This window comes from Xyrauchen texanus, chromosome 5, assembly GCF_025860055.1.
Source record: "Xyrauchen texanus isolate HMW12.3.18 chromosome 5, RBS_HiC_50CHRs, whole genome shotgun sequence".
Lineage (NCBI taxonomy): Eukaryota > Metazoa > Chordata > Actinopteri > Cypriniformes > Catostomidae > Xyrauchen > Xyrauchen texanus.
In genome coordinates, this window is record NC_068280.1 from 47,494,852 (window position 1) to 47,519,940 (window position 25,089).

Below are 25,089 nucleotides of genomic sequence, written 5' to 3' on the forward strand. Positions count from 1 at the left end.
TTGAAATAGAAATGATTGCTATTTATTAGAGCTGTCAGTCAGTTAAAAACTGTAATCACAATTAATCTCAATAATTAGTCTCAACATAGGTTGCATATTCATTGCCAGGGGCATTAAATACATTAAACTCTCATCCTCCACAATATTAATCAGCCAGCAGTCTGTAGCTATCCACTTTGTTACAGCAATCGTGAGGCAGCGTTTGCGATTCGCGACAGAGCGTCAACGGCAGCATCAAGTGCAGCTTTGAACTCCACATGAAAAGCGCTTGAAGGCAAAAAAATATTATTCTGCGTTTGGAGATAGTTAAGAGTTGGAGTGGACATTAAAGTTCTGTGGTCATTAAAAAGGTAATTTGTCCATCACTTTATCACCAGAGCATGTGAGCTGAGAGTAGAGGGAGTGGAGCAGGGAGCAGAGAGGTAATATTTCCTCCAGAGCGGAGAGCGCCTTTCTGAAAATTACGCTGCGCTCGCTCAGACCACTCAGCACCACTCACTCAACCCAGAATGCCCTTTGTGATATGTTGGTTTGAGAATCTGTGAAATAAGCTACAGATCTATGGTCATGGAGTTCAAATATTGTTTTAATGAAGTTGCAAACCTTATACATAAATGCACAGTAAAAATCTAAGTTAAGAATGAGGAAGGAGAAGAAATTGAAAGGGAGTGTGGAGAGACTGTTAGAGTGAGCAAAGATTTTTTTGGAATCTTAAACAGCACATTGCCAGAAAGCACAAGGATGTGCTACGCAAATGATGAACGAGAGGGTATATGTCATTTTGCCAACATTGCCCAGCCCGGCTATACCACACCATGTTACAGCACAGTACGTGATACTCTGATGCCAAATGCTCTCAGAGGGATGGAGGCAGACTTAGAGAGCTGTTGCAGTTAGGAGATGGCATTGCGCTTTACTTTACTTGACATTTGGACAAACAGAGTGGACACAGCTTTCTGGGTGTTGTGGCAAGTTTTCATGATTAAGTATTTAATGGTCACAGTGGTGCTGGGCTGCGGACATTTTAAAGGGCACCACACAGCAGAGCATATTTTCCATTAATATGAAAGTGTCTTGCAACACTCGAATTTACAACAACGAGTTGTGAGGGCGGTGACTGACAGCGCCAGCAATATGGTAAAGGCTTTCGACCTCCCAAGGTTTGTGGAGGGTGCAGCTGAACAGGAGGGTTAGGAAGAGGTCCTTAAGAAAGATGGTACAGAGGCAGGTCCACTCTCCCCATTCCAGCTGGATCGTGTGGCGCAGATTATGGAGAACATGAGCGCTGCATATATCACCGAAGCTAACCTCCATATGCGATGCCCCATATATTTACTTCAACTCGCCATAAAGGATGCAATAATCAGTTATGCTGATATAGACAAAATTCTCACACAAACAGCAAAACTTGTAAAGAGTGTTAGGAAAAGCACCTTAAACACTGAGGAGGCTGATAAACTAGGTGTGCGTCCCACCCCAGCATGTCACCAGGTGGAGCAGTCAGCTGCACATGATTGAATCAGTATTAAAGATGTTTTAAAGATACCCACAATTGCAAAACAATCTGACCATTCCCGGACACGTTAAGCAGTGGCGGAGCTAGGGTGTGGCCGTGGCCACCATGGACCGAAGCCTGGCCTCCCCATTGACCACCCCACTTGCAATTGCTCTTTTAGTCATTTTTTTTGGTAATTTTTTGGCTCTTTAGAGGTGAAATCATCTCTGTACAAATGTACAAACTTAACATGTGCACACACCAAGATCGCCGCACCACTCCGTCTCGGGTGTCGTTGTATCCACTCACTCAATAATCCAGGTGTTTTATTCTGAAATTTCTAAGGGCATTTCATCGTGCCTGTTTTGAATGGTCTGTTGCCAGAAATAAAATAATGAATATCAAATGTACTTTTCCAGTTATTAAAAAGTTTACAAGTTTACCAAGTTTACAGATAGATAGATAGATAGATAGATAGATAGATAGATAGATGGATAGATGGATAGATAGATAGATAGATAGATAGATAGATAGATAGATAGATAGATAGATAGATAGATAGATAGATAGATAGATAGATAGATAGATAGATAGATGGATGGATGGATGGAGAGAGAGAGAGAGAGAGAGATGTATCTAGTCTTGGGTTTAATCTGATTACAAGGTAATTACTTTTTAGTCAAAATGTATCGTAAAGCATCACATTTAAAATTTGATTAAAACAATCAACGTACAGTCTCTATGTCAGTTTGCGTTTCTGTGACAACTGAAGAATTACGAATGAATCATAAGGGAAAAACATGCAGCGCTGAGTGTGTGACTTCAGTGCGACCGTTAAGTGTGCTAATGAATTTGAGTGGACACACAAAAGCTTTTCTGTCAAAAGTGTTTTAGAAAGCTAGAAAGTAGCATATGTCTGCAAGTAATAATGGCAATTAAAATTTTACTAATTTTATTTATGTTTTTAGCACTTCCCGTGGCTAGGCATGTGTACATTTTGAGGCTGTATAAGCTCGACTCGACTGCACGTCCTAGCACAGAAACTGATTGTGTGGAGCAGTCCAAGCTTATTCTTTATGAGCGACCCATGTCCCGGACATACTGTATTAAACACGGAATGGATTTACTGTATGAAGAATGAAGACTTTACCCGCAAGCGGTGAGCCAGGCATGGGAGAGATACTGGCAAGCTGCACAATAGTGACTGAGCGGCAGCCACAGAAAATTATATTTTTGAGATTTTAAACTTCAGCATTCAATTTGTTAGTCTAACAATGCATTGGCAAAGTACACTTCAGTTTATCTTGCCAATAAAGCTTGATACAAACTGAATCTGCCCATTTGATCCAATTATTTTAAAAAGTCCAATAATCGGTCTGTGCTTACAGAAATTCGAACTGCCCCCAGTGGCCAAAGCTGGAAGTGTTGTTGAATGTATGGGCATCTGTGAGCACTAGTGTCCAGTTCAAATGTCCACAGAGTGGTGCCAAATGTGAGTTTATTTTTAGTTGTAAATGTTGTAATAGTCAACCGGAAGGCATATTTTATTAACCATACTAACCCAAACCTCAACCCTTAACCTAACTGTCCGTGGGGTTAAAATGTTATATTAGAGCAAAAATACAACATCCATATCGTACTCATCATTGTTTATGGGACAACTTCCTGGTTACTGGCTAACGGTTAATGCACTTATCAAATTCAAGGCTCTGATGCTGGCATACAGAACAGTCACTGGGTCTGCTCCAACGGCAAAGGAACGTCACCTTGTTGTACCAACACAGAGGTACCAAAACACTTTCCCGGACTTTCAGCTTCATCATACCACGTTGGTGGAATGACCTTCCCAACTCCATCCATGAAGCAGACTCACTCTCTGATTTCAAAAAATGACTTAAAACGCATCTTTTCCCAGAGCACTTAACTAGTCATTAACAAAACAAATGATTTTGCATTTGCATAGAATATGTTTTGAATACTATTCTGATGCTAGTGAAACTTTGTAATATGGCACTTTTGTACCACTGTCTCCTTAAGATGATTTGCTTATGTTTTCCTCTTTTGTAAGTCGCTTTGGATAATAAATGTAAATGTAAATGGGACCAGAACCCACTTCTTGGAGGTTGCTCACGCATCTTGCTATCAGTAGCACTAGGCTAGAGGGAAATATGTTCACACTATTGATGCAAAAATGTCTGACGGGATATGGTGTCAGTAATTCAACATTATGGGGTTGATTTCAGGGTACATGAACTTTCGGAAGCAACATTTCGAATTCCTGTGCGATTATGGTTAGCCAATATGGGGTTTTCAATGGTTGATAATTGAAATATCACATTTGGTCCCCCCAAATATTGAATGTTTGGTTACATCGTTGATTTTTATTATTATTTTTTATTATTATTATTACTTAGAAGACACACCAATACACTCTTTGCTTCCTCTGCCAAGGAAAAAAGAAGGCACCATATGCTCATTCTCTTGAACAAATTTATTTGTAATGCGTCTTTCAGGTGTCTTTTTACACTCTCAAGGTCAATAACAAAATATGGCTGTGTGTATGAGTGTGTAAACACGTTTGAGACAATATTCTGTACTGAATGAAAAGTCCAAATTGCTTTCCATGATTATGAATTGGCATACAGACACACAAAAGCATGAATATTAGTGATTATGTTTGCCATATTTGTTCCAAAAACACAGTAACCTTCCAGATTTACCATTAAATATATCCAATGAGTTTATCATGTCCCATGGGATCCTACACACCAGCTGCTATAGCTCAGGGTCACCCCCACTCTTTATACATACACACACAAATAGAGCATGGTCCATGTCACACTAAAAGCACAATGGTTTATGGATTGTGTCAGCAAAGCAGTACTGGACAGATAAAACAGCTGAAATAGGTTTCTAAGGGACCCTGAAAATACTGCCTCATTGAAGCGGAGAGCTGCTGGACCCGATGTTCACACAACTAACAATCAAGTCCTGTATGATCCTGAAGAGAAAGCACTTCAGTGGCTGCATCAACATACACTTCCATGCGGCAAAGGATCTTTTCACTCCCAATGGAAGATCTGTGTGTTAGTTCACCCAATACTGACAATTCTGTCATCATTTACTCACCCTCTTGCCATCCCAGATGTGTATGTCTTTCTTTCTTCTGCTAAACACAAACACACATTTTTAGAAGAATATCTCAGCTCTGTTGGTCCTTACAATGCAAGTGAATGGTAACAAGAACTTTGGAGGTGGTCTAAAAAGCACATAAAGGCAGCATAAAAGTAATCCATAAGACTCCAGTGGTTATTTCCATATCTTCAGAAGCAATATGATTGGTCTGGATGAGAAACAGTTCAATATTTAAAGGGTTTCATCAGCCCAAAATGAAAATTCTTATAATTTACTCACTCTCATGTCATCCCAGGTGTGTATGACATTCTTTCTTCAGCAGAACACATCTGAGGATAAAATATCTCAGTAGGTCCTTAAAATGCAAATGCATTCAGGTGGATGGTGCACGATGGTGGTGGTTTAGGAGATTACCCCTATACTATGTAAAGCGCTTTGGGTATCTAGAAAAGGGGCTATATAAATATAGATAACTGTAAGTATTATAAGTGGATGGTAATCAGAACTTTGAAGCTCCAAAAATCACAGACAGCATAAACTTCATCCATATTGTTTCCTGGTTAAATGTATGTCTTCTAAAGCTAAATGATCCCTTTTGGTGCGAAAAAGATAAATATTTAAGTATTTTATTTACTATAAACCATTGTTTCTGGTCAACAGCAGTATGCACGTTCATGTCTCTAGAGGGCTGAGATTCACAGTCTCTCGCATTTGCATATTATAAACATAATATCAGGTTTTTTTCTTGATTGAGACATCCATGATTAGCACACAAACGCACCATTGTGAAAAACACAGATACAAATGCAAATCTAAACCAAAACCAACAAAGGTTGTCAACAGCGTTCCTTCTACTCTGCACTGCTTTACCAGGTGTCACATGTGCGTCTGTTCTCGTATGAACATGCCAACATGATTATGTTACATGCGCATATACTGCTGCTGATAGGAAGTGATGGTTTACGGTTTCTACGTACTTAAATATTGATCCTTTTCACACCAAAAGTGATAGTTTCACTTTAGACAACATTAATTTAACCGCTGGAGTCGTATGGAAGATGTTTCTGCTGCCTGTCTGTGATTTTTGGAGCTTCAAAGGTCTGATATCCATCCACTTGCATTTGGACAAACTGAGCTGAGATATCCTATTTTCCTGCAAATGAGTTCAGCAGAAAGTAAGTCATACACATCTGGGATGGCATGAGGGTGAGTAAATTCAATAATTGTAATTTTTGGGGTGAACTATCCCTTTAAATGTGCTAATTAGCGGGGTGAGGTGGTCATTAAGCTGACTACAATATTGTCATACTGAATGAAATCTGACGTAATTATGTGTCTTTTGTTATACAGTGTATAAAAATAACTTTAATGTGTTTTTATGAGTTACAGATGTTAATAACGTTTTAGATTCGATATTACAAAAAGTCTGTGATGCCGTTTGGCGGGAGTTGGGTGCATCTCTCTGAACATTTAGACAATGGATGGTCTGCCATCTGCTGTTTGTAACTGGTAATGCACGTTGCTGAATATTAGGTGAAACATATTTTAAATAATATTTACGGGTCTAATACACGTCAAACTATGTGAATACCAAAACAAAACAAAAAAAGAAAGAAATGGGTACGACTAATCCCTCAATTAATTAAAAACAAACCAAAAGCTTTTTGAAAGTTACGTGCTTACAATGGACGTCTGCATTAGAGGGCAACGTGCTTCATATAAACTCCCATTGAAAGTGGATTTCTGTCAACACGTTTTTTAAAATGCTAAAACAATCACTTTTAGAAGCACACTAGTATATTTATAATAGCTCACAACAGGTAATATGCATGGATTAAAACCAATTATTAATGTTTAAAAAAAATTTAGTTTAGTAAGAATTCGTTTTTACTTAGTTATCAGCGTGACATAGTAACAATAATAGAACAAGTGTCAGAAATGTACTTTTTCATCGAGGGCTAGTTATTGCCCTCTGGATTTCATATTCATTTTGTACTTTTATGAGGGTATATTTTGTGTGTGTGTGTCATCCTTTCAGTTCATATACTTTAATTTATTAGATTAATTCACATAGTTTTCCATCTGAATGATTAAATTAATTCTTGCCCATAAATTAGTATTAAACTAATACCTTTTTTCATAATATATATAGCTAGACGTCTAGTCGAATATTAAGAAATACATCAGATATTACAAATAAAAAAAACGAGGAATTAATAACGGGGACGTTTTATGTGCTCACATTTTTAATTTTGGGGGCATTTTTGCCCCTAGCCCCCTTTCATTTCTGACCATAGAATTAACTGTTTATTTTATATTAAGTATATTTTATATGTAGAAACAAATATTTCTGCCACTTTAAATTATTTAAATAAAAAAGAAATAGTAAATGACTAACAATTGGTATTATCATGTTCATATTTCTCAGTATATGAATCAAATAAACATCAGCAACAACAACCCATATTAAAATATTGCTACTGCTTGTTTTAACGTGATTCCTTTCTTGTGATCACATATCAGCTGAGGAATTAAGACTCAGAGGCTTTTTCTGTGAGATAAACAGCTTTATACAATCATTTGTGATGAAAACCAAAAGAGAAAAACTTAAATGCAGAGCTCAGAAAGTCAAACAACATTCATGATTTACAGAGCATGTGATTGGTGCTAAAGGGAAGTGACATAGAAATAAAAAGCATCATCGTTCTAATAATTAAATGGCGATGAACAATGTTTGATTCCAGTTTCCTGTCGATAATTTCCCCGCAGTCCTCAGATGTTCATACAGTTTCTTCAGATATTAGTTTGAGATCAACACTGTGACCAGGAAACTGATATTTATATTAAATCATTTTTTTTTTTTTTACACTATCACTTTTTTTAAATCAAACAAATCAATTAAGGATCAAATAAAATCGGTATTGGACAGCCACCCCTAAACCTTTGGTCCATTCAGCACAAATATCAGCATGGCACAGCAAAAGCCTTAATACAAATAAGACGATGATCTATCTGGTTTGTATTAATGATATAGGCCAACCATAATCAAACTAAATATAAATTATATGCTCATCTTTTTTTTTCCTGTTGCTATTCCAACATTTAACAGGGCTCATAATGCCCCATGGCAGTTTCAACTACACCAGATTTACTGGAAGCGATATTAAATACACAAAATGTATCCAAATACAAAACACTCAGAACAAGAGTACAATCCAGCAGCACACAGCCACGGCAGTGTTAGGCTGCGTTGAGTTAACACAAATGATCTGGAATGTATTGATATGTTTTTCTCTGTGGTAGATATTCCTCGGTTTCAAATAAGGGAAGGGGGTTTAAAAATGGTGTCAACAATGAAAAACTTTCAAGAAAGCTGAGTTTACATTCATGTCACTCTAAAGCTATAAGTGTAAGTATAAAAAGAATGGTTAAGCATAAAGGAATATTTTACCCAAAATGTAATTTGTCATACTTTATTCACCATCATTATGTCGTGCCAAACACAATTTTTTTTTTTTTTACTTGTTTTCTTATTTGACATCATATATACGCATCATATATGTGTAATAAAGATGGCTCCAAAAACTATTTTTGGATACCAATCAAGTCAATTGTATATGAGAAATATGTTGTGTTAATACGACAAAGCAATCAAAAGCTATAGCTTTACGAAAATAATTTATCATAGTGTCCAAAAATGTCTCCATGTGTCCAAAAGCCTCTCCAAATAAATAAATCATAATAATTGTACATAAGAACTAATTACACATGCAAACACAACAATGTCTAAAGGTTTGTATAGTATGGAGGCATGATTTTAGTAATGAGATTTCACAGAATGAAAGCCTTTTGACGCAAGTAGTCAGCTTCATTAACTCTGTGTCATTTACATGGCGCCATCTCCTGGTGGCCATATGTAACATTCGCTTCGTGTGGGATATCTAGTGATCTATGCATCCGATTACCTTAGGTGACGATTTAAATATAATCACCTTCTCTAAATAAAAGTATGTGATATTTTATGTTCTTCCAAAAATTACAAAAGAAATCTACATTAAAGCACCACAAAAGTTTAAATATTTTCAATATGCGCAACCGCAAACGAGATTCGAGATAATACTACGGAGAGGAAGATTTTTAGTGAATAAAAACAAATAACAAAAATTATTTACAGGAAGCCATTATATTTTTTCAGGAGGCTTGAAAATACTTTTATGGAGCTTTTTTGTTTCAGTCACCATCCACTTTCATTGAATAGAAAAGAGCAGTGAGGCCATTTTTCAAAACATCTCCTTTCATGTTTCATGGAAGAAAGACATTTTGGTTTGGAACAACATGAGGGTGAGTAAATGAAGACATACTTTTTTATTTTCGAGTAAATTATTCCTTTAAGGTTGTATGTAGGGGAATGTGACCATTCAAGTGGAAAATCGGTTTTGTGTCCTTCTCTCTTTCATAATGTCATCAGAAATCAAACTTCAGATTTCTCCGCAGGAAAAAGTAAGAGGTTCAGTATAAAAACCATCAAGCTGAAGCCCCTAGATGTTTTTTCCAGAAGCTTCAATGTCATACAATTGGTATTTTCTTCTCCAAAACATCATAAAACCTTCCTCATTCTTTTAGTCATAACTTCAATGACATTTTTAAAGCAGATTTGCACATAGTGGTCACATTCATATGTTTAAGTGCGTACGAGAGTGCACTTTTGTGTAACATGCCCTTTCAAAACATACCTGTGTGTTTGTGTGAGTATATGCATAACCAGTTCATTCAAAATAGTGCCACACATTTGACACGACAGCTACATGAATGGGCACACTGTGTCAAACCAAACAGAAGGCAAATGTATAAATATGATAAAGTTAGAGCAAACGTATACATTTCAATTCAATATAGCGGGGGTGGTTGGGGGTTTCAACCAAAAAATGTCATGTGATAGTGCTTGAGGCGATTCGAGACAGCAAGGGCATCTGAAAAAAGCTGTTTCACAACACAATGTTTGTTCATTCACGCTGCACTTCGATGGTCTGTATAAAAGTCTTTTTTTACAGTTAAAAAGAGTATTATAATATCGAAAGTCCTTTGGGTTTGTTTTCCTCATTTTTGCTCAATTCGTCATTTGTAAGTCGCTTTGGATAAAAGCGTCTGCTAAATGAATACATGTAAATTCTTACAGTTAATAACTCAACTTTGCATTTGCCTGACCACTTCCTTGTGTCCAGAGTGAATCAAAGTGGTGCCAAAGTCCAAACAACGGAGTTTACATTCGCACTTTCTTCTATGAATCCAGTTTGACTTTTTTGCCTTGTCTTTTTCAGAGTTTTACTTGTTGGATCTGTGTGGTGTACGTTTAAAGTATTTTCAGAAGTAAAACGGTGTACAAAATATACTTCTAAGTGCTTTTGGTGTCTTTTTAAAAGGTAGAAAGCTTTGCTCTGAATGCTTCAGAATCTTCTAGAGGGGGTCACAGGAAGTGGTTGCAGAACATATTTGATCAGGCTGAAGTGCAAAGGTCAACATTCACTCCAAGCCGAACGTGCTGGTCTCCTCCACTGCAGTGAGCATCTTCTCGTACAGCATGGAGAACGAGGGATACGGTGGGAGATCCAAGCGATTGAAACACGTGTGAGCCCTACAAGGACAAATAAAGACACAAAACCCAGTATTGATAAGACACTTTTTTTAATGCAGCATGCAACACTATGTTTCATCAGCAATACAAAGGCCATTTTCATCTGACTGCATTCAATCTTGTGGACTAAATAACCAATGCAGTCCAAAAATGGTTGAAAGACATACACTATTCCCTTAAGTCTCACAAACCATGTTAATTTGCATGTTTACCATTTAGCTTAAAAGAGTAACTAACTTTTTTTATCTGCCAGCCCATAGTCAAATGAGAAAATTTGGAAGCACAGAATTATCCAGAATGTCACTGTATTGTGTAGCATTAAGATCTCTCTTCACTGAAATCACAGGAATAGTCAAACTTGTAAACTATAAGTGGGTGTCCACATACTTTTGGTCATATAGTGTAGCCTTTGGCTCACCTGACAGTTCTCTGCTTATTTCATGTTACATATAACTCAAAGTAATGGACATTTAAGACAATTTCTCATGAGTTGGATTCAGACCAACTTTGATCAATATTCAAATCAGTTTGAACAATTCATGAAATACAACAGACTCAGAAGAATCATTACACAATTCAATATACAATTAAATAATGTGACTGTGTGAGTGTTTTGTGTGTATGTTAAGTCTTCAAAAGTGTCATAATTGTGTGTGTTTGTGATGTAAATTGTGAATGTTTGATCACTTTGTATATGAGGTAAAATTAAGAATGTTTGATCACTTTGTATATGAGCTAAAATTATGAATGTTTGATCACTTTGTTTATGAGGTAAAATTAAGAATGTGTGATCACTTTGTATATGAGGTAAAATTGTGAACGTGTGATCACTTTGTATATGAGGTAAAATTGTGAATGTTTGATCACTTTGTATATGAGGTAAAATTGTGAATGTTTGATCACTTTGTATATGAGCTAAAATTAAGAATGTTTGATCACTTTGTTTATGAGGTAAAATTAAGAATGTGTGATCACTTTGTATATGAGGTAAAATTGTGAACGTGTGATCACTTTGTATATGAGGTAAAATTAAGAATGTGTGATCACTTTGTATATGAGGTAAAATTGTGAACGTGTGATCACTTTGTATATGAGGTAAAATTGTGAATGTTTGATCACTTTGTATATGAGGTAAAATTAAGAATGTTTGATCACTTTGTATATGAGGTAAAATTAAGAATGTGTGATCACTTTGTATATGAGGTAAAATTAAGAATGTGTGATCACTTTGTATATGAGGTAAAATTGTGAACGTGTGATCACTTTGTATATGAGGTAAAATTAAGAATGTTTGATCACTTTGTATATGAGGTAAAATTGTGAATGTTTGATCACTTTGTATATGAGGTAAAATTAAGAATGTTTGATCACTTTGTATATGAGGTAAAATTGTGAATGTGTGATCACTTTGTATATGAGGTAAAATTAAGAATGTTTGATCACTTTGTATATGAGGTAAAATTGTGAATGTTTGATCACTTTGTATATGAGGTAAAATTGTGAATGTGTGATCACTTTGTATATGAGGTAAAATTAAGAATGTTTGATCACTTTGTATATGAGGTAAAATTGTGAATGTGTGATCACTTTGTATATGAGGTAAAATTAAGAATGTTTGATCACTTTGTATATGAGGTAAAATTGTGAATGTGTGATCACTTTGTATATGAGGTAAAATTAAGAATGTTTGATCACTTTGTATATGAGGTAAAATTGTGAATGTTTGATCACTTTGTATATGAGGTAAAATTAAGAATGTTTGATCACTTTGTATATGAGGTAAAATTGTGAATGTTTGATCACTTTGCATATGAGGTAAAATTGTGAATGTTTGATCACTTTGTATATGAGGTAAAATTGTGAATGTGTGATCACTTTGTATATGAGGTAAAATTGTGAACGTGTGATCACTTTGTATATGAGGTAAAATTAATAATGTGTGATCACTTTGTATATGAGGTAAAATTGTGAACGTGTGATCACTTTGTATATGAGGTAAAATTAATAATGTGTGATCACTTTGTATATGAGGTAAAATTAAGAATGTTTGATCACTTTGTATATGAGGTAAAATTGTGAATGTGTGATCACTTTGTATATGAGGTAAAATTAATAATGTGTGATCACTTTGTATATGAGGTAAAATTAAGAATGTTTGATCACTTTGTATATGAGGTAAAATTAATAATGTGTGATCACTTTGTATATGAGGTAAAATTAATAATGTGTGATCACTTTGTATATGAGGTAAAATTAATAATGTGTGATCACTTTGTATATGAGGTAAAATTGTGAATGTGTGATCTCTTTGTATATGAGGTAAAATTGTGAACGTGTGATCACTTTGTATATGAGGTAAAATTAAGAATGTGTGATCACTTTGTATATGAGGTAAAATTAAGAATGTTTGATCACTTTGTATATGAGGTAAAATTGTGAATGTGTGATCACTTTGTATATGAGGTAAAATTGTGAACGTGTGATCACTTTGTATATGAGGTAAAATTAATAATGTGTGATCACTTTGTATATGAGGTAAAATTAAGAATGTTTGATCACTTTGTATATGAGGTAAAATTGTGAACGTGTGATCACTTTGTATATGAGGTAAAATTGTGAATGTTTGATCACTTTGTATATGAGGTAAAATGAATAATGTGTGATCACTTTGTATATGAGGTAAAATTGTGAATGTGTGATCACTTTGTATATGAGGTAAAATTGTGAATGTGTGATCACTTTGTTTATGAGGTAAAATTGTGAATGTGTGATCACTTTGTATATGAGGTAAAATTGTGAATGTGTGATCACTGTATATGAGGTAAAATTGTGAATGTTTGATCACTTTGTATATGAGGTAAAATTGTGAATGTGTGATCACTTTGTATATGAGGTAAAATTGTGAATGTGTGATCACTTTGTATATGAGGTAAAATTGTGAATGTTTGATCACTTTGTATATGAGGTAAATTTAAGAATGTTTGATCACTTTGTATATGAGGTAAAATTGTGAATGTGTGATCACTTTGTATATGAGGTAAAATTGTGAATGTTTGATCACTTTGTATATGAGGTAAAATTGTGAATGTGTGATCACTTTGTATATGAGGTAAAATTGTGAATGTGTGATCACTTTGTATATGAGGTAAAATTAAGAATGTTTGATCACTTTGTATATGAGGTAAAATTGTGAATGTTTGATCACTTTGTATATGAGGTAAAATTGTGAATGTGTGATCACTTTGTATATGAGGTAAAATTGTGAATGTTTGATCACTTTGTATATGAGGTAAATTTAAGAATGTTTGATCACTTTGTTTATGAGGTAAAATTGTGAATGTGTGATCACTTTGTATATGAGGTAAAATTGTGAATGTGTGATCACTTTGTATATGAGGTAAATTTAAGAATGTTTGATCACTTTGTTTATGAGGTAAAATTGTGAATGTGTGATCACTTTGTATATGAGGTAAATTTAAGAATGTTTGATCACTTTGTTTATGAGGTAAAATTGTGAATGTGTGATCACTTTGTATATGAGGTAAAATTGTGAATGTGTGATCACTTTGTATATGAGGTAAATTTAAGAATGTTTGATCACTTTGTTTATGAGGTAAAATTGTGAATGTTTGATCACTTTGTATATGAGGTAAATTTAAGAATGTTTGATCACTTTGTTTATGAGGTAAAATTGTGAATGTGTGATCACTTTGTATATGAGGTAAAATTGTGAATGTTTGATCACTTTGTATATGAGGTAAAATTGTGAATGTGTGATCACTTTGTATATGAGGTAAAATTGTGAATGTGTGATCACTTTGTATATGAGGTAAAATTGTGAATGTTTGATCACTTTGTATATGAGGTAAATTTAAGAATGTTTGATCACTTTGTTTATGAGGTAAAATTGTGAATGTGTGATCACTTTGTATATGAGGTAAAATTGTGAATGTTTGATCACTTTGTTTATGAGGTAAAATTGTGAATGTGTGATCACTTTGTATATGAGGTAAAATTGTGAATGTGTGATCACTTTGTATATGAGGTAAATTTAAGAATGTTTGATCACTTTGTATATGAGGTAAAATTGTGAATGTTTGATCACTTTGTATATGAGGTAAAATTGTGAATGTGTGATCACTTTGTATATGAGGTAAAATTGTGAATGTTTGATCACTTTGTATATGAGGTAAATTTAAGAATGTTTGATCACTTTGTATATGAGGTAAAATTGTGAATGTGTGATCACTTTGTATATGAGGTAAAATTGTGAATGTTTGATCACTTTGTATATGAGGTAAATTTAAGAATGTTTGATCACTTTGTTTATGAGGTAAAATTGTGAATGTGTGATCACTTTGTATATGAGGTAAAATTGTGAATGTTTGATCACTTTGTTTATGAGGTAAAATTGTGAATGTGTGATCACTTTGTATATGAGGTAAAATTGTGAATGTGTGATCACTTTGTATATGAGGTAAATTTAAGAATGTTTGATCACTTTGTATATGAGGTAAAATTGTGAATGTTTGATCACTTTGTATATGAGGTAAAATTGTGAATGTGTGATCACTATGTATATGAGGTAAATTTAAGAATGTTTGATCACTTTGTATATGAGGTAAAATTGTGAATGTGTGATCACTTTGTATATGAGGTAAATTTAAGAATGTTTGATCACTTTGTATATGAGGTAAAATTAAGAATGTTTGATCACTTTGTATATGAGGTAAAATTGTGAATGTGTGATCACTTTGTATATGAGGTAAATTTAAGAATGTTTGATCACTTTGTTTATGAGGTAAAATTGTGAATGTGTGATCACTTTGTATATGAGGTAAAATTGTGAATGTGTGATCACTTTGTATATGAGGTAAATTTAAGAATGTTTGATCACTTTGTATATGAGGTAAAATTAAGAATGTTTGATCACTTTGTATATGAGGTAAAATTGTGAATGTGTGATCACTTTGTATATGAGGTAAATTTAAGAATGTTTGATCACTTTGTATATGAGGTAAAATTGTGAATGTGTGATCACTTTGTTTATGAGGTAAAATTGTGAATGTGTGATCACTTTGTATATGAGGTAAAATTGTGAATGTGTGATCACTTTGTATATGAGGTAAAATTGTGAATGTGTGATCACTTTGTATATGAGGTAAATTTAAGAATGTTTGATCACTTTGTATATGAGGTAAAATTGTGAATGTTTGATCACTTTGTATATGAGGTAAAATTGTGAATGTTTGATCACTTTGTATATGAGGTAAAATTGTGAATGTGTGATCACTTTGTATATGAGGTAAAATTGTGAATGTGTGATCACTTTGTATATGAGGTAAATTTAAGAATGTTTGATCACTTTGTATATGAGGTAAAATTAAGAATGTTTGATCACTTTGTATATGAGGTAAAATTGTGAATGTGTGATCACTTTGTATATGAGGTAAATTTAAGAATGTTTGATCACTTTGTTTATGAGGTAAAATTGTGAATGTGTGATCACTTTGTATATGAGGTAAAATTGTGAATGTGTGATCACTTTGTATATGAGGTAAAATTGTGAATGTGTGATCACTTTGTATATGAGGTAAAATTGTGAATGTGTGATCACTTTGTATATGAGGTAAATTTAAGAATGTTTGATCACTTTGTATATGAGGTAAAATTGTGAATGTTTGATCACTTTGTTTATGAGGTAAAATTGTGAATGTGTGATCACTTTGTATATGAGGTAAAATTGTGAATGTGTGATCACTTTGTATATGAGGTAAAATTGTGAATGTGTGATCACTTTGTATATGAGGTAAAATTGTGAATGTGTGATCACTTTGTATATGAGGTAAATTTAAGAATGTTTGATCACTTTGTATATGAGGTAAAATTGTGAATGTGTGATCACTTTGTATATGAGGTAAAATTGTGAATGTGTGATCACTTTGTATATGAGGTAAAATTGTGAATGTGTGATCACTTTGTATATGAGGTAAAATTGTCAATGTGTGATCACTATGTATATGAGGTAAAATTGTGAATGTGTGATCACTTTGTATATGAGGTAAAATTGTCAATGTGTGATCACTTTGTATATGAGGTAAAATTAAGAATGTTTGATCACTTTGTATATGAGGTAAAATTAAGAATGTGTGATCACTTTGTATATGAGGTAAAATTGTGAATGTGTGATCACTTTGTATATGAGGTAAAATTGTGAATGTGTGATCACTTTGTATATGAGGTAAAATTGTGAATGTTTGATCACTTTGTATATGAGGTAAAATTAAGAATGTTTGATCACTTTGTATATGAGGTAAAATTGTGAATGTGTGATCACTTTGTATATGAGGTAAAATTAATAATGTGTGATCACTTTGTATATGAGGTAAAATTGTGAATGTGTGATCACTTTGTTTATGAGGTAAAATTGTGAATGTGTGATCACTTTGTATATGAGGTAAAATTGTGAATGTGTGATCACTTTGTTTATGAGGTAAAATTAAGAATGTTTGATCACTTTGTATATGAGGTAAAATTGTGAATGTGTGATCACTTTGTATATGAGGTAAAATTGTGAATGTGTGATCACTTTGTATATGAGGTAAATTTAAGAATGTTTGATCACTTTGTATATGAGGTAAAATTGTGAATGTGTGATCACTTTGTTTATGAGGTAAAATTGTGAATGTGTGATCACTTTGTATATGAGGTAAAATTGTGAATGTGTGATCACTTTGTATATGAGGTAAAATTGTGAATGTGTGATCACTTTGTATATGAGGTAAATTTAAGAATGTTTGATCACTTTGTATATGAGGTAAAATTGTGAATGTGTGATCACTTTGTTTATGAGGTAAAATTGTGAATGTGTGATCACTTTGTATATGAGGTAAAATTGTGAATGTTTGATCACTTTGTATATGAGGTAAAATTGTGAATGTGTGATCACTTTGTATATGAGGTAAATTTGTGAATGTTTGATCACTTTGTATATGAGGTAAAATTGTGAATGTGTGATCACTTTGTATATGAGGTAAAATTGTGAATGTGTGATCACTTTGTATATGAGGTAAAATTGTGAATGTGTGATCACTTTGTATATGAGGTAAAATTGTGAAAGTGTGATCACTTTGTATATGAGGTAAAATTGTGAATGTGTGATCACTTTGTATATGAGGTAAAATTGTGAATGTGTGATCACTTTGTATATGAGGTAAAATTAAGAATGTTTGATCACTTTGTATATGAGGTAAAATTGTGAATGTGTGATCACTTTGTATATGAGGTAAAATTGTGAATGTTTGATCACTTTGTATATGAGGTAAAATTGTGAATGTGTGATCACTTTGTATATGAGGTAAAATTAAGAATGTTTGATCACTTTGTATATGAGGTAAAATTGTGAATGTGTGATCACTTTGTTTATGAGGTAAAATTGTGAATGTTTGATCACTTTGTATATGAGGTAAAATTGTGAATGTTTGATCACTTTGTTTATGAGGTAAAATTGTGAATGTGTGATCACTTTGTATATGAGGTAAAATTGTGAATGTTTGATCACTTTGTTTATGAGATAAATTTAAGAATGTTTGATCACTTTGTATATGAGGTAAAATTGTGAATGTTTGATCACTTTGTTTATGAGGTAAAATTGTGAATGTGTGATCACTTTGTATATGAGGTAAAATTGTGAATGTTTGATCACTTTGTTTATGAGGTAAAATTGTGAATGTGTGATCACTTTGTTTATGAGGTAAAATTGTGAATGTGTGATCACTTTGTTTATGAGGTAAAATTGTGAATGTGTGATCACTTTGTATATGAGGTAAAATTGTGAATGTTTGATCACTTTGTTTATGAGGTAAAATTGTGAATGTGTGATCACTTTGTATATGAGGTAAAATTAAGAATGTTTGATCACTTTGTATATGAGGTAAAATTGTGAATGTGTGATCACTTTGTATATGAGGTAAAATTGTGAATGTTTGATCACTTTGTATATGAGGTAAAATTGTGAATGTGTGATCACTTTGTATATGAGGTAAAATTGTGAATGTGTGATCACTTTGTATATGAGGTAAAATTGTGAATGTGTGATCACTTTGTATATGAGGTAAAATTGTGAATGTGTGATCACTTTGTTTATGAGGTAAAATTGTGAATGTGTGATCACTTTGTATATGAGGTAAAATTGTGAATGTTTGATCACTTTGTTTATGAGGTAAAATTGTGAATGTGTGATCACTTTGTTTATGAGGTAAAATTGTGAATGTTTGATCACTTTGTTTATGAGGTAAATTTAAGAATGTTTGATCACTTTGTATATGAGGTAAAATTAAGAATGTTTGATCACTTTGTATATGAGGTAAAATTAAGAATGTTTGATCACTTTGTATATGAGGTAAAATTAAGAATGTTTGATCACTTTGTATATGAGGTAAAATTGTGAATGTGTGATCACTTTGTATATGAGGTAAAATTAAGAATGTTTGATCACTTTGTTTATGAGGTAAAATTGTGAATGTGTGATCACTTTGTATATGAGGTAAAATTGTGAATGTTTGATCACTTTGTTTATGAGGTAAATTTAAGAATGTTTGATCACTTTGTATATGAGGTAAAATTGTGAATGTGTGATCACTTTGTATATGAGGTAAAATTGTGAATGTTTGATCACTTTGTTTATGAGGTAAAATTGTGAATGTGTGATCACTTTGTATATGAGGTAAAATTGTGAATGTTTGATCACTTTGTTTATGAGGTAAATTTAAGAATGTTTGATCACTTTGTATATGAGGTAAAATTGTGAATGTTTGATCACTTTGTTTATGAGGTAAAATTGTGAATGTGTGATCACTTTGTTTATGAGGTAAAATTGTGAATGTGTGATCACTTTGTATATGAGGTAAAATTAAGAATGTTTGATCACTTTGTATATGAGGTAAAATTGTGAATGTGTGATCACTTTGTATATGAGGTAAAATTAAGAATGTTTGATCACTTTGTATATGAGGTAAAATTGTGAATGTGTGATCACTTTGTATATGAGGTAAAATTAAGAATGTTTGATCACTTTGTATATGAGGTAAAATTGTGAATGTGTGATCACTTTGTATATGAGGTAAAATTAAGAATGTTTGATCACTTTGTATATGAGGTAAAATTGTGAATGTGTGATCACTTTGTATATGAGGTAAAATTAAGAATGTTTGATCACTTTGTATATGAGGTAAAATTAAGAATGTTTGATCACTTTGTATATGAGGTAAAATTAAGAATGTTTGATCACTTTGTATATGAGGTAAAATTAAGAATGTTTGATCACTTTGTATATGAGGTAAAATTGTGAATGTGTGATCACTTTGTATATGAGGTAAAATTAAGAATGTGTGATCACTTTGTATATGAGGTAAAATTAAGAATGTTTGATCACTTTGTATATGAGGTAAAATTAAGAATGTGTGATCACTTTGTATATGAGGTAAAATTAAGAATGTTTGATCACTTTGTATATGAGGTAAAATTAAGAATGTGTGATCACTTTGTATATGAGGTAAAATTGTGAATGTGTGATCACTTTGTTTATGAGGTAAAATTGTGAATGTGTGATCACTTTGTATATGAGGTCAAATTAATAATGTGTGATCACTTTGTATATGAGTTGAAATTAAGAATGTTTGATCACTTTGTATATGAGGTAAAATTGTGAATGTGTGATCACTTTGTATCTGAGGTAAAATTAATAATGTGTGATCACTGTATGCAAGGTAAAAATTGTGAATTTGCTAATATTATGTGTGTATGAGGTAAACATTCTGAATGTAAGAGCATTTTGTGTGTATGGGATTGACAATTTTTTCATTTGTGAGTATTTTGTGTGTATGAGGTTAAAATTGTGAACATGAGAGCATAGTGTGTGTATGTGAGAGGTAAAGTTTTAATTAAAGCCTATACAGCCCTACATAGGTTAGCTTAATTCCTTTGCTATATAAAACACAAAATATTACTTTTATTTTAATATGCAGCACAACATGGAGTTGAAATACAGGTTCAGTTTACCTGGGCAGAGATGTGATTTTCCCCCACTTCTCTACACAGAAGCGCCGTGGTCCATTGCTGCCCCTGAGGGAGGCAAAACCCTCGTACGGAATACTGGAAGTCCCTGTCACAAACTGAAACAACATGGAGACATTTCAACCATGCCTAATGAAAAAAGACAGTATTTGGTCTTATTACAAGACCTCGTTCAACACTCACTTGTAGAAGTCTGAGTCTCTGCTCATTATTGAATCGCTCCACTGCCGCCCAGAACCAGCGAATTACGATGTGGTTGTCATGGTAACCTGGACAGAGGAAAAAACAATAAATGTCTGTTCCAATAAAGCCAAAATATGACCCAATAATAATCCATAAAAGTGATCAAATTAGCAAATTGAAACATTAAAACACTACAGTCTATTGAGCAGATAACATTTATATTATCTGAAAACAGTAAAACAGATTCTGCACACCTCTAGTTACACTTACAAAATAGTACCATGGTATTTTTTATGGACATAATTACATAGTAACAATATAGTACCCTGGTACAGTACATTTCATGTTTTATAAATCCTTTAAAGTACCTTAGAGTACTATGTAAATATCTAATCATTCAGTACCATGGTATTACCATCTGATGCAATCATTTTACCATGCCACTGCCACAGTATTTTTTTTATATATATATATATAAATGAAAAGGGTAAATACATTTTTAACATCTTTTGAGATCTACAACGCTTTAATAGCATCTTCCTTTTGACATGACAAGGGGTGTAAAGAAGTTATTACTGGTGTAGTTAATATTCCAGCGGTCTGCTGTTACCTCCTCTGTACTCTGTGTTGTTTCTCCAGTCTCCCAGATCAATCTCTGCTGTTCCTGCGATCACCAGCTCCAGCTCTCGTGCATCAAACACAGACACCAGCCGTGCATCGACAACCTGCAGCACAAACCCACATCAGTCAATTCACAACACAACTACATAGCTCATAAAATATCTGCTACTAGTTCATTCAGGGAATTTGTGTACATTGTAATGCTAAATTTAGTTATGAAGTAAGACATGGAATTCTTGTGTATGACAACAAAAATCACAAAATCTCAATTTTCTTTTATATAACTGCAGTAAATGGGTCAACTAGAGTGGCATTTCCATTTCTCATTTCACACAAGGTCACATTAAATAATTTAGGATCTACCATTTTCCGGCATGCTCTTTTGTCAGTGGTGTTAATTTAATCATATAATTACCAGGCCTATTGAAGAGTTTTGGTGAATTTCATATATATATATACATATATATTATTCTGACATTTCACATTCTTAAAATAAAGTAATGATCCTCACTGACCTAAGACAGGGAATGTTTTATACAATTTCTCCAAAGTCAGAAGTTTACATACACCTTAGCCAAATATATTTAAACTCAGTTTTTCACAATTTCGGACATTTAATAGTAGAAGACATTCTCTGTCTTAGGTCAGTTAAGATCACAACTTTATTTTAAGACTGTGAAATGTCAGAATTATAGTAGATAGAATTATTTATTTCAGCTTTTATTCCTTTCATCACATTCTAAGTGGGTCAGAAGTTTACATACACTTTGTTTGTATTTGGTAGCAATTGCCTTTAAATTGTTTAACTTGAGTCAAACATTTTGGGTATCCTTCCTCAAGCTTCTCACAATAAGATGCTGGAATTTTGTCCCATTCCTCCAGACAGAACTGGTGTAACTTGTTTGTAGGGCTCCTTGTTCGCACATGCTTTTTCAGTTCTGCCCACACATTTTCTATCAGATTGAGGTCAGGGCTTTGTGATGGCCACTCCAATACCTTGACTTTGTTGCCCTTAAGCCATTTTGCCACAACTTTGGAGGTATGATTGTGGTCCTTGTCCATTTGGAAGACCGATTTGCGACCAAGCTTGAAATTCCTGGTTGATGTCTTGACATTTTGTTTCAATATATCCACATAATTTTACTTCATCATGATGCCATCTATTTTGTGAAGTGCACCAGTCCCTCCTGCAGCAAAGCACCCCACATCATGATGCTGCCACCCCCATGCTTCACAGTTAGGATGGTGTTCTTCAGCTTGCAAGCCTCACCCTTTTTCCTCCAAACATATCGATGGTGTTTATGGCCTAAAAGTTACATTTTTGTTTCATCAGACCAGAGGACATTTCTCCAAAAAGTATGTCCCCATGTGCACTTGCAAACTGTAGTCTGGCTTTTTTATGCCGGTTTTGGAGCAGTATCTTCTTCCTTGCTGCACAGCCTTTCAGGTTATGTTAACATAGGACTCGTTTTACTGTGGATATAGATACTTGTCTACCTGTTCCTCCAGCATCTTCAACAGGTCCTTTGCTGTTTCTCTGGGATTGATTTGCACCCATGGTGTTTATACTTGTATTGTTTAACTTATATTGTTATTGTACATTGTATATCATCACTGTTTGTATCAAAATTCTTACTTCAACTCTTTTGTGTAAATATTTTGAGTAAAAGAATCACCATCAACTATACCTCTGTTTCTGCCTTAATCATTTCCAGCATTCACAGTTATAGAAGTGAACCGCGTTTTATTATTTTTATTTATGAAACATTTCTCCATACCCCTAGTATCATCTGAGGGATGTAACACATACTACCGTTTGTACAGATGAATGTGGTACCTTCAGGCGTACCACCCAAGGATGAACCAGACTTGTGAAGATCCACATTGTTTTATGAGGTCTTTGGCTGATTACTTTTGATTTGTGAAGCTGAGGCACTGACTTTGACGGTAGGCCTTAAAATACATCCACAGGTACACCTCTAATTCAGTACACCTCCTATCAATTGCTAATTGGCTAATTGTCTAAAGGTTTGACATAATTTTCTGGAATTTTCCAGGCTGCTTAAAGGCACAGTTAACTGTGTATGTGAACTTCTGACCCACTGGAATTGTGATATAGTCAATTAAAAGTGAAACAATCTGTCTGTAAACAATTATTGGAAAAATTACTTGTGTCATGCACAATGTCGATGTCCTAAATGACTTGCCAAAACTATAGTTTGCTAATATTTAATCTGTGGAGTGGTTAAAAAATGAGTTTTAATGACTTCAAACAAAGTGTATGTAAACTTCTGACTTCAACTGTACATGGATACATGGCTGTGCTGATAACTCTTTACACTATTTGATGTAAAAAAAAAAAAAAACAAGCCCGTATGGAACTTGTGACAGAAATCAAGTATTTTTCAGCCTTTGTAAGGTACATTTTAATTACCACAGAAGCACACCAAATCTTAACTATCACCAAAATGCAGAATGAAACGTGTTTGTTTGCAAGCGCTTTTCATGGTGAGTTTAAAGCGGCGCTCGATGTTGGTGTTGATGCTCTGACATGGATCATGAACGCAGCTTTTCAATTCCTGTAACAAAGCACATAGCCACAGTCTACCGGCAGATTAATATAGTGGATGATGAGAGTTTAAGAGATTTAATGCCCATTGTAATGAATATGCAACATATGCGGAGACTAGTTCTTTAAATTAGTCAAGCTCCCATTTAGACTTTGGTAACCATTTAATGTAACTTGAATTGGCGCTATTGTAATGAGACTTTGTTTGGAAAATCTTAATAAAGCATTATATTGCTACAAATGTTTTGTTTTCTTTCCTAAAATGGAGATAAATTAATTTTGTCAAGAAAAGAAGTATATGTAGTGTCAAATTTCAGGCGATTAAAAAAAGATTAAAAGATTATGATTTATTTTAATAAACTGACAGCAATATATATATATATATATATATATATATATCACATATAGTAAATTACAACTTAAAATTGCAATGTAAATTAAATGTAAAAACTTATTTTTAAAACTTATGAATCTATAAATAAATAAAAGAAATCTGTAAAAAAAAAAACAAGAAAAAAGAAAAGATGTTTGTGCATTTTAGAGAGTAAATAGCAGCTTTTCTTGCTTTCTGTTAAGTCCCATATACAAACAGAAATTGTTAAATGTATTAATAAAAGAAGGAAATAACAAAAGTGCACACAGTAATCCAGTAACCACGTTGCATATTAGCAAATGCATTTTCTCACAAAAAGACCCACAAAAAAAATTATTGTACAGTGCACAGTAAATATGACATTAATAGTGACCGATTACATCTGGTGCACTTGATGCACACTGAATTTAATGTTGCTCTCTCATGCAGATCCAGCAAGAACAGCAATCTCCTCATCACTTCCAGTTTACACAGCCGGGATCACTACCTGCTTTTGTCATGGACCGACTGTTACACAACATTTGAGAGTCAGAATTACCCAATTTTGATTCAGGCTTATATAGCAAGTGCTTCAGAGGAAGATCAACAAGCGATTCACAGGAACAAATTGCTGGATTTGCACAAGTTTTTATCATTAGTTAATTATAAGTTACAACTAAGGGAACTGTTAAGGAGAAATAGAGATAATGAAACATGAGTGTACTTTAAACATCATGCATGTCTGCTGAGCCTGCGGTTCTGTTTAAATGAGGCGTTGTTGCAAGCCAGTCTATTAGCGTGACAACAGGATGGCACGTTACAAAAAAACAAACTATTATTGTTCATTTAAATGTCTCAGACAACTCCAAATGCAAACAGGTGGTTCTCAGCACTGTCGTGGCTAATCAACTGGACAAAAAGGAAAATGTATTTATCGGCCAATTATTGACCATTGGCATATGAATAAACAATGTTTGATTTATTAATTAGTAACACACTTTGTAAAAACTCTGTCAATTTAAATGCAC

At 33.4% G+C, this 25,089-nt stretch overlaps 1 protein-coding gene across 5 annotated transcripts in view; it reads right to left on the reverse strand.

The window, feature by feature from the left end:
• Positions 1-7,184: 7,184 nt before the first annotated feature.
• The window catches only part of hecw2b (HECT, C2 and WW domain containing E3 ubiquitin protein ligase 2b), an 86,635-nt gene continuing 68,730 nt past the window's right edge, over positions 7,185-25,089 (reverse strand). For all 5 annotated transcript variants that reach the window (XM_052126646.1, XM_052126645.1, XM_052126643.1 and 2 more), the window contains 4 exons: positions 21,130-21,244; positions 20,520-20,605; positions 20,322-20,434; positions 7,185-10,262 (listed from right to left, as the gene is read on the reverse strand). In XM_052126646.1, the coding sequence (XP_051982606.1) occupies positions 10,151-10,262; positions 20,322-20,434; positions 20,520-20,605; positions 21,130-21,244 (426 nt within the window). In that variant the 3' untranslated portion in view covers positions 7,185-10,150. The remainder of the gene's footprint in view (positions 10,263-20,321; positions 20,435-20,519; positions 20,606-21,129; positions 21,245-25,089) is intronic.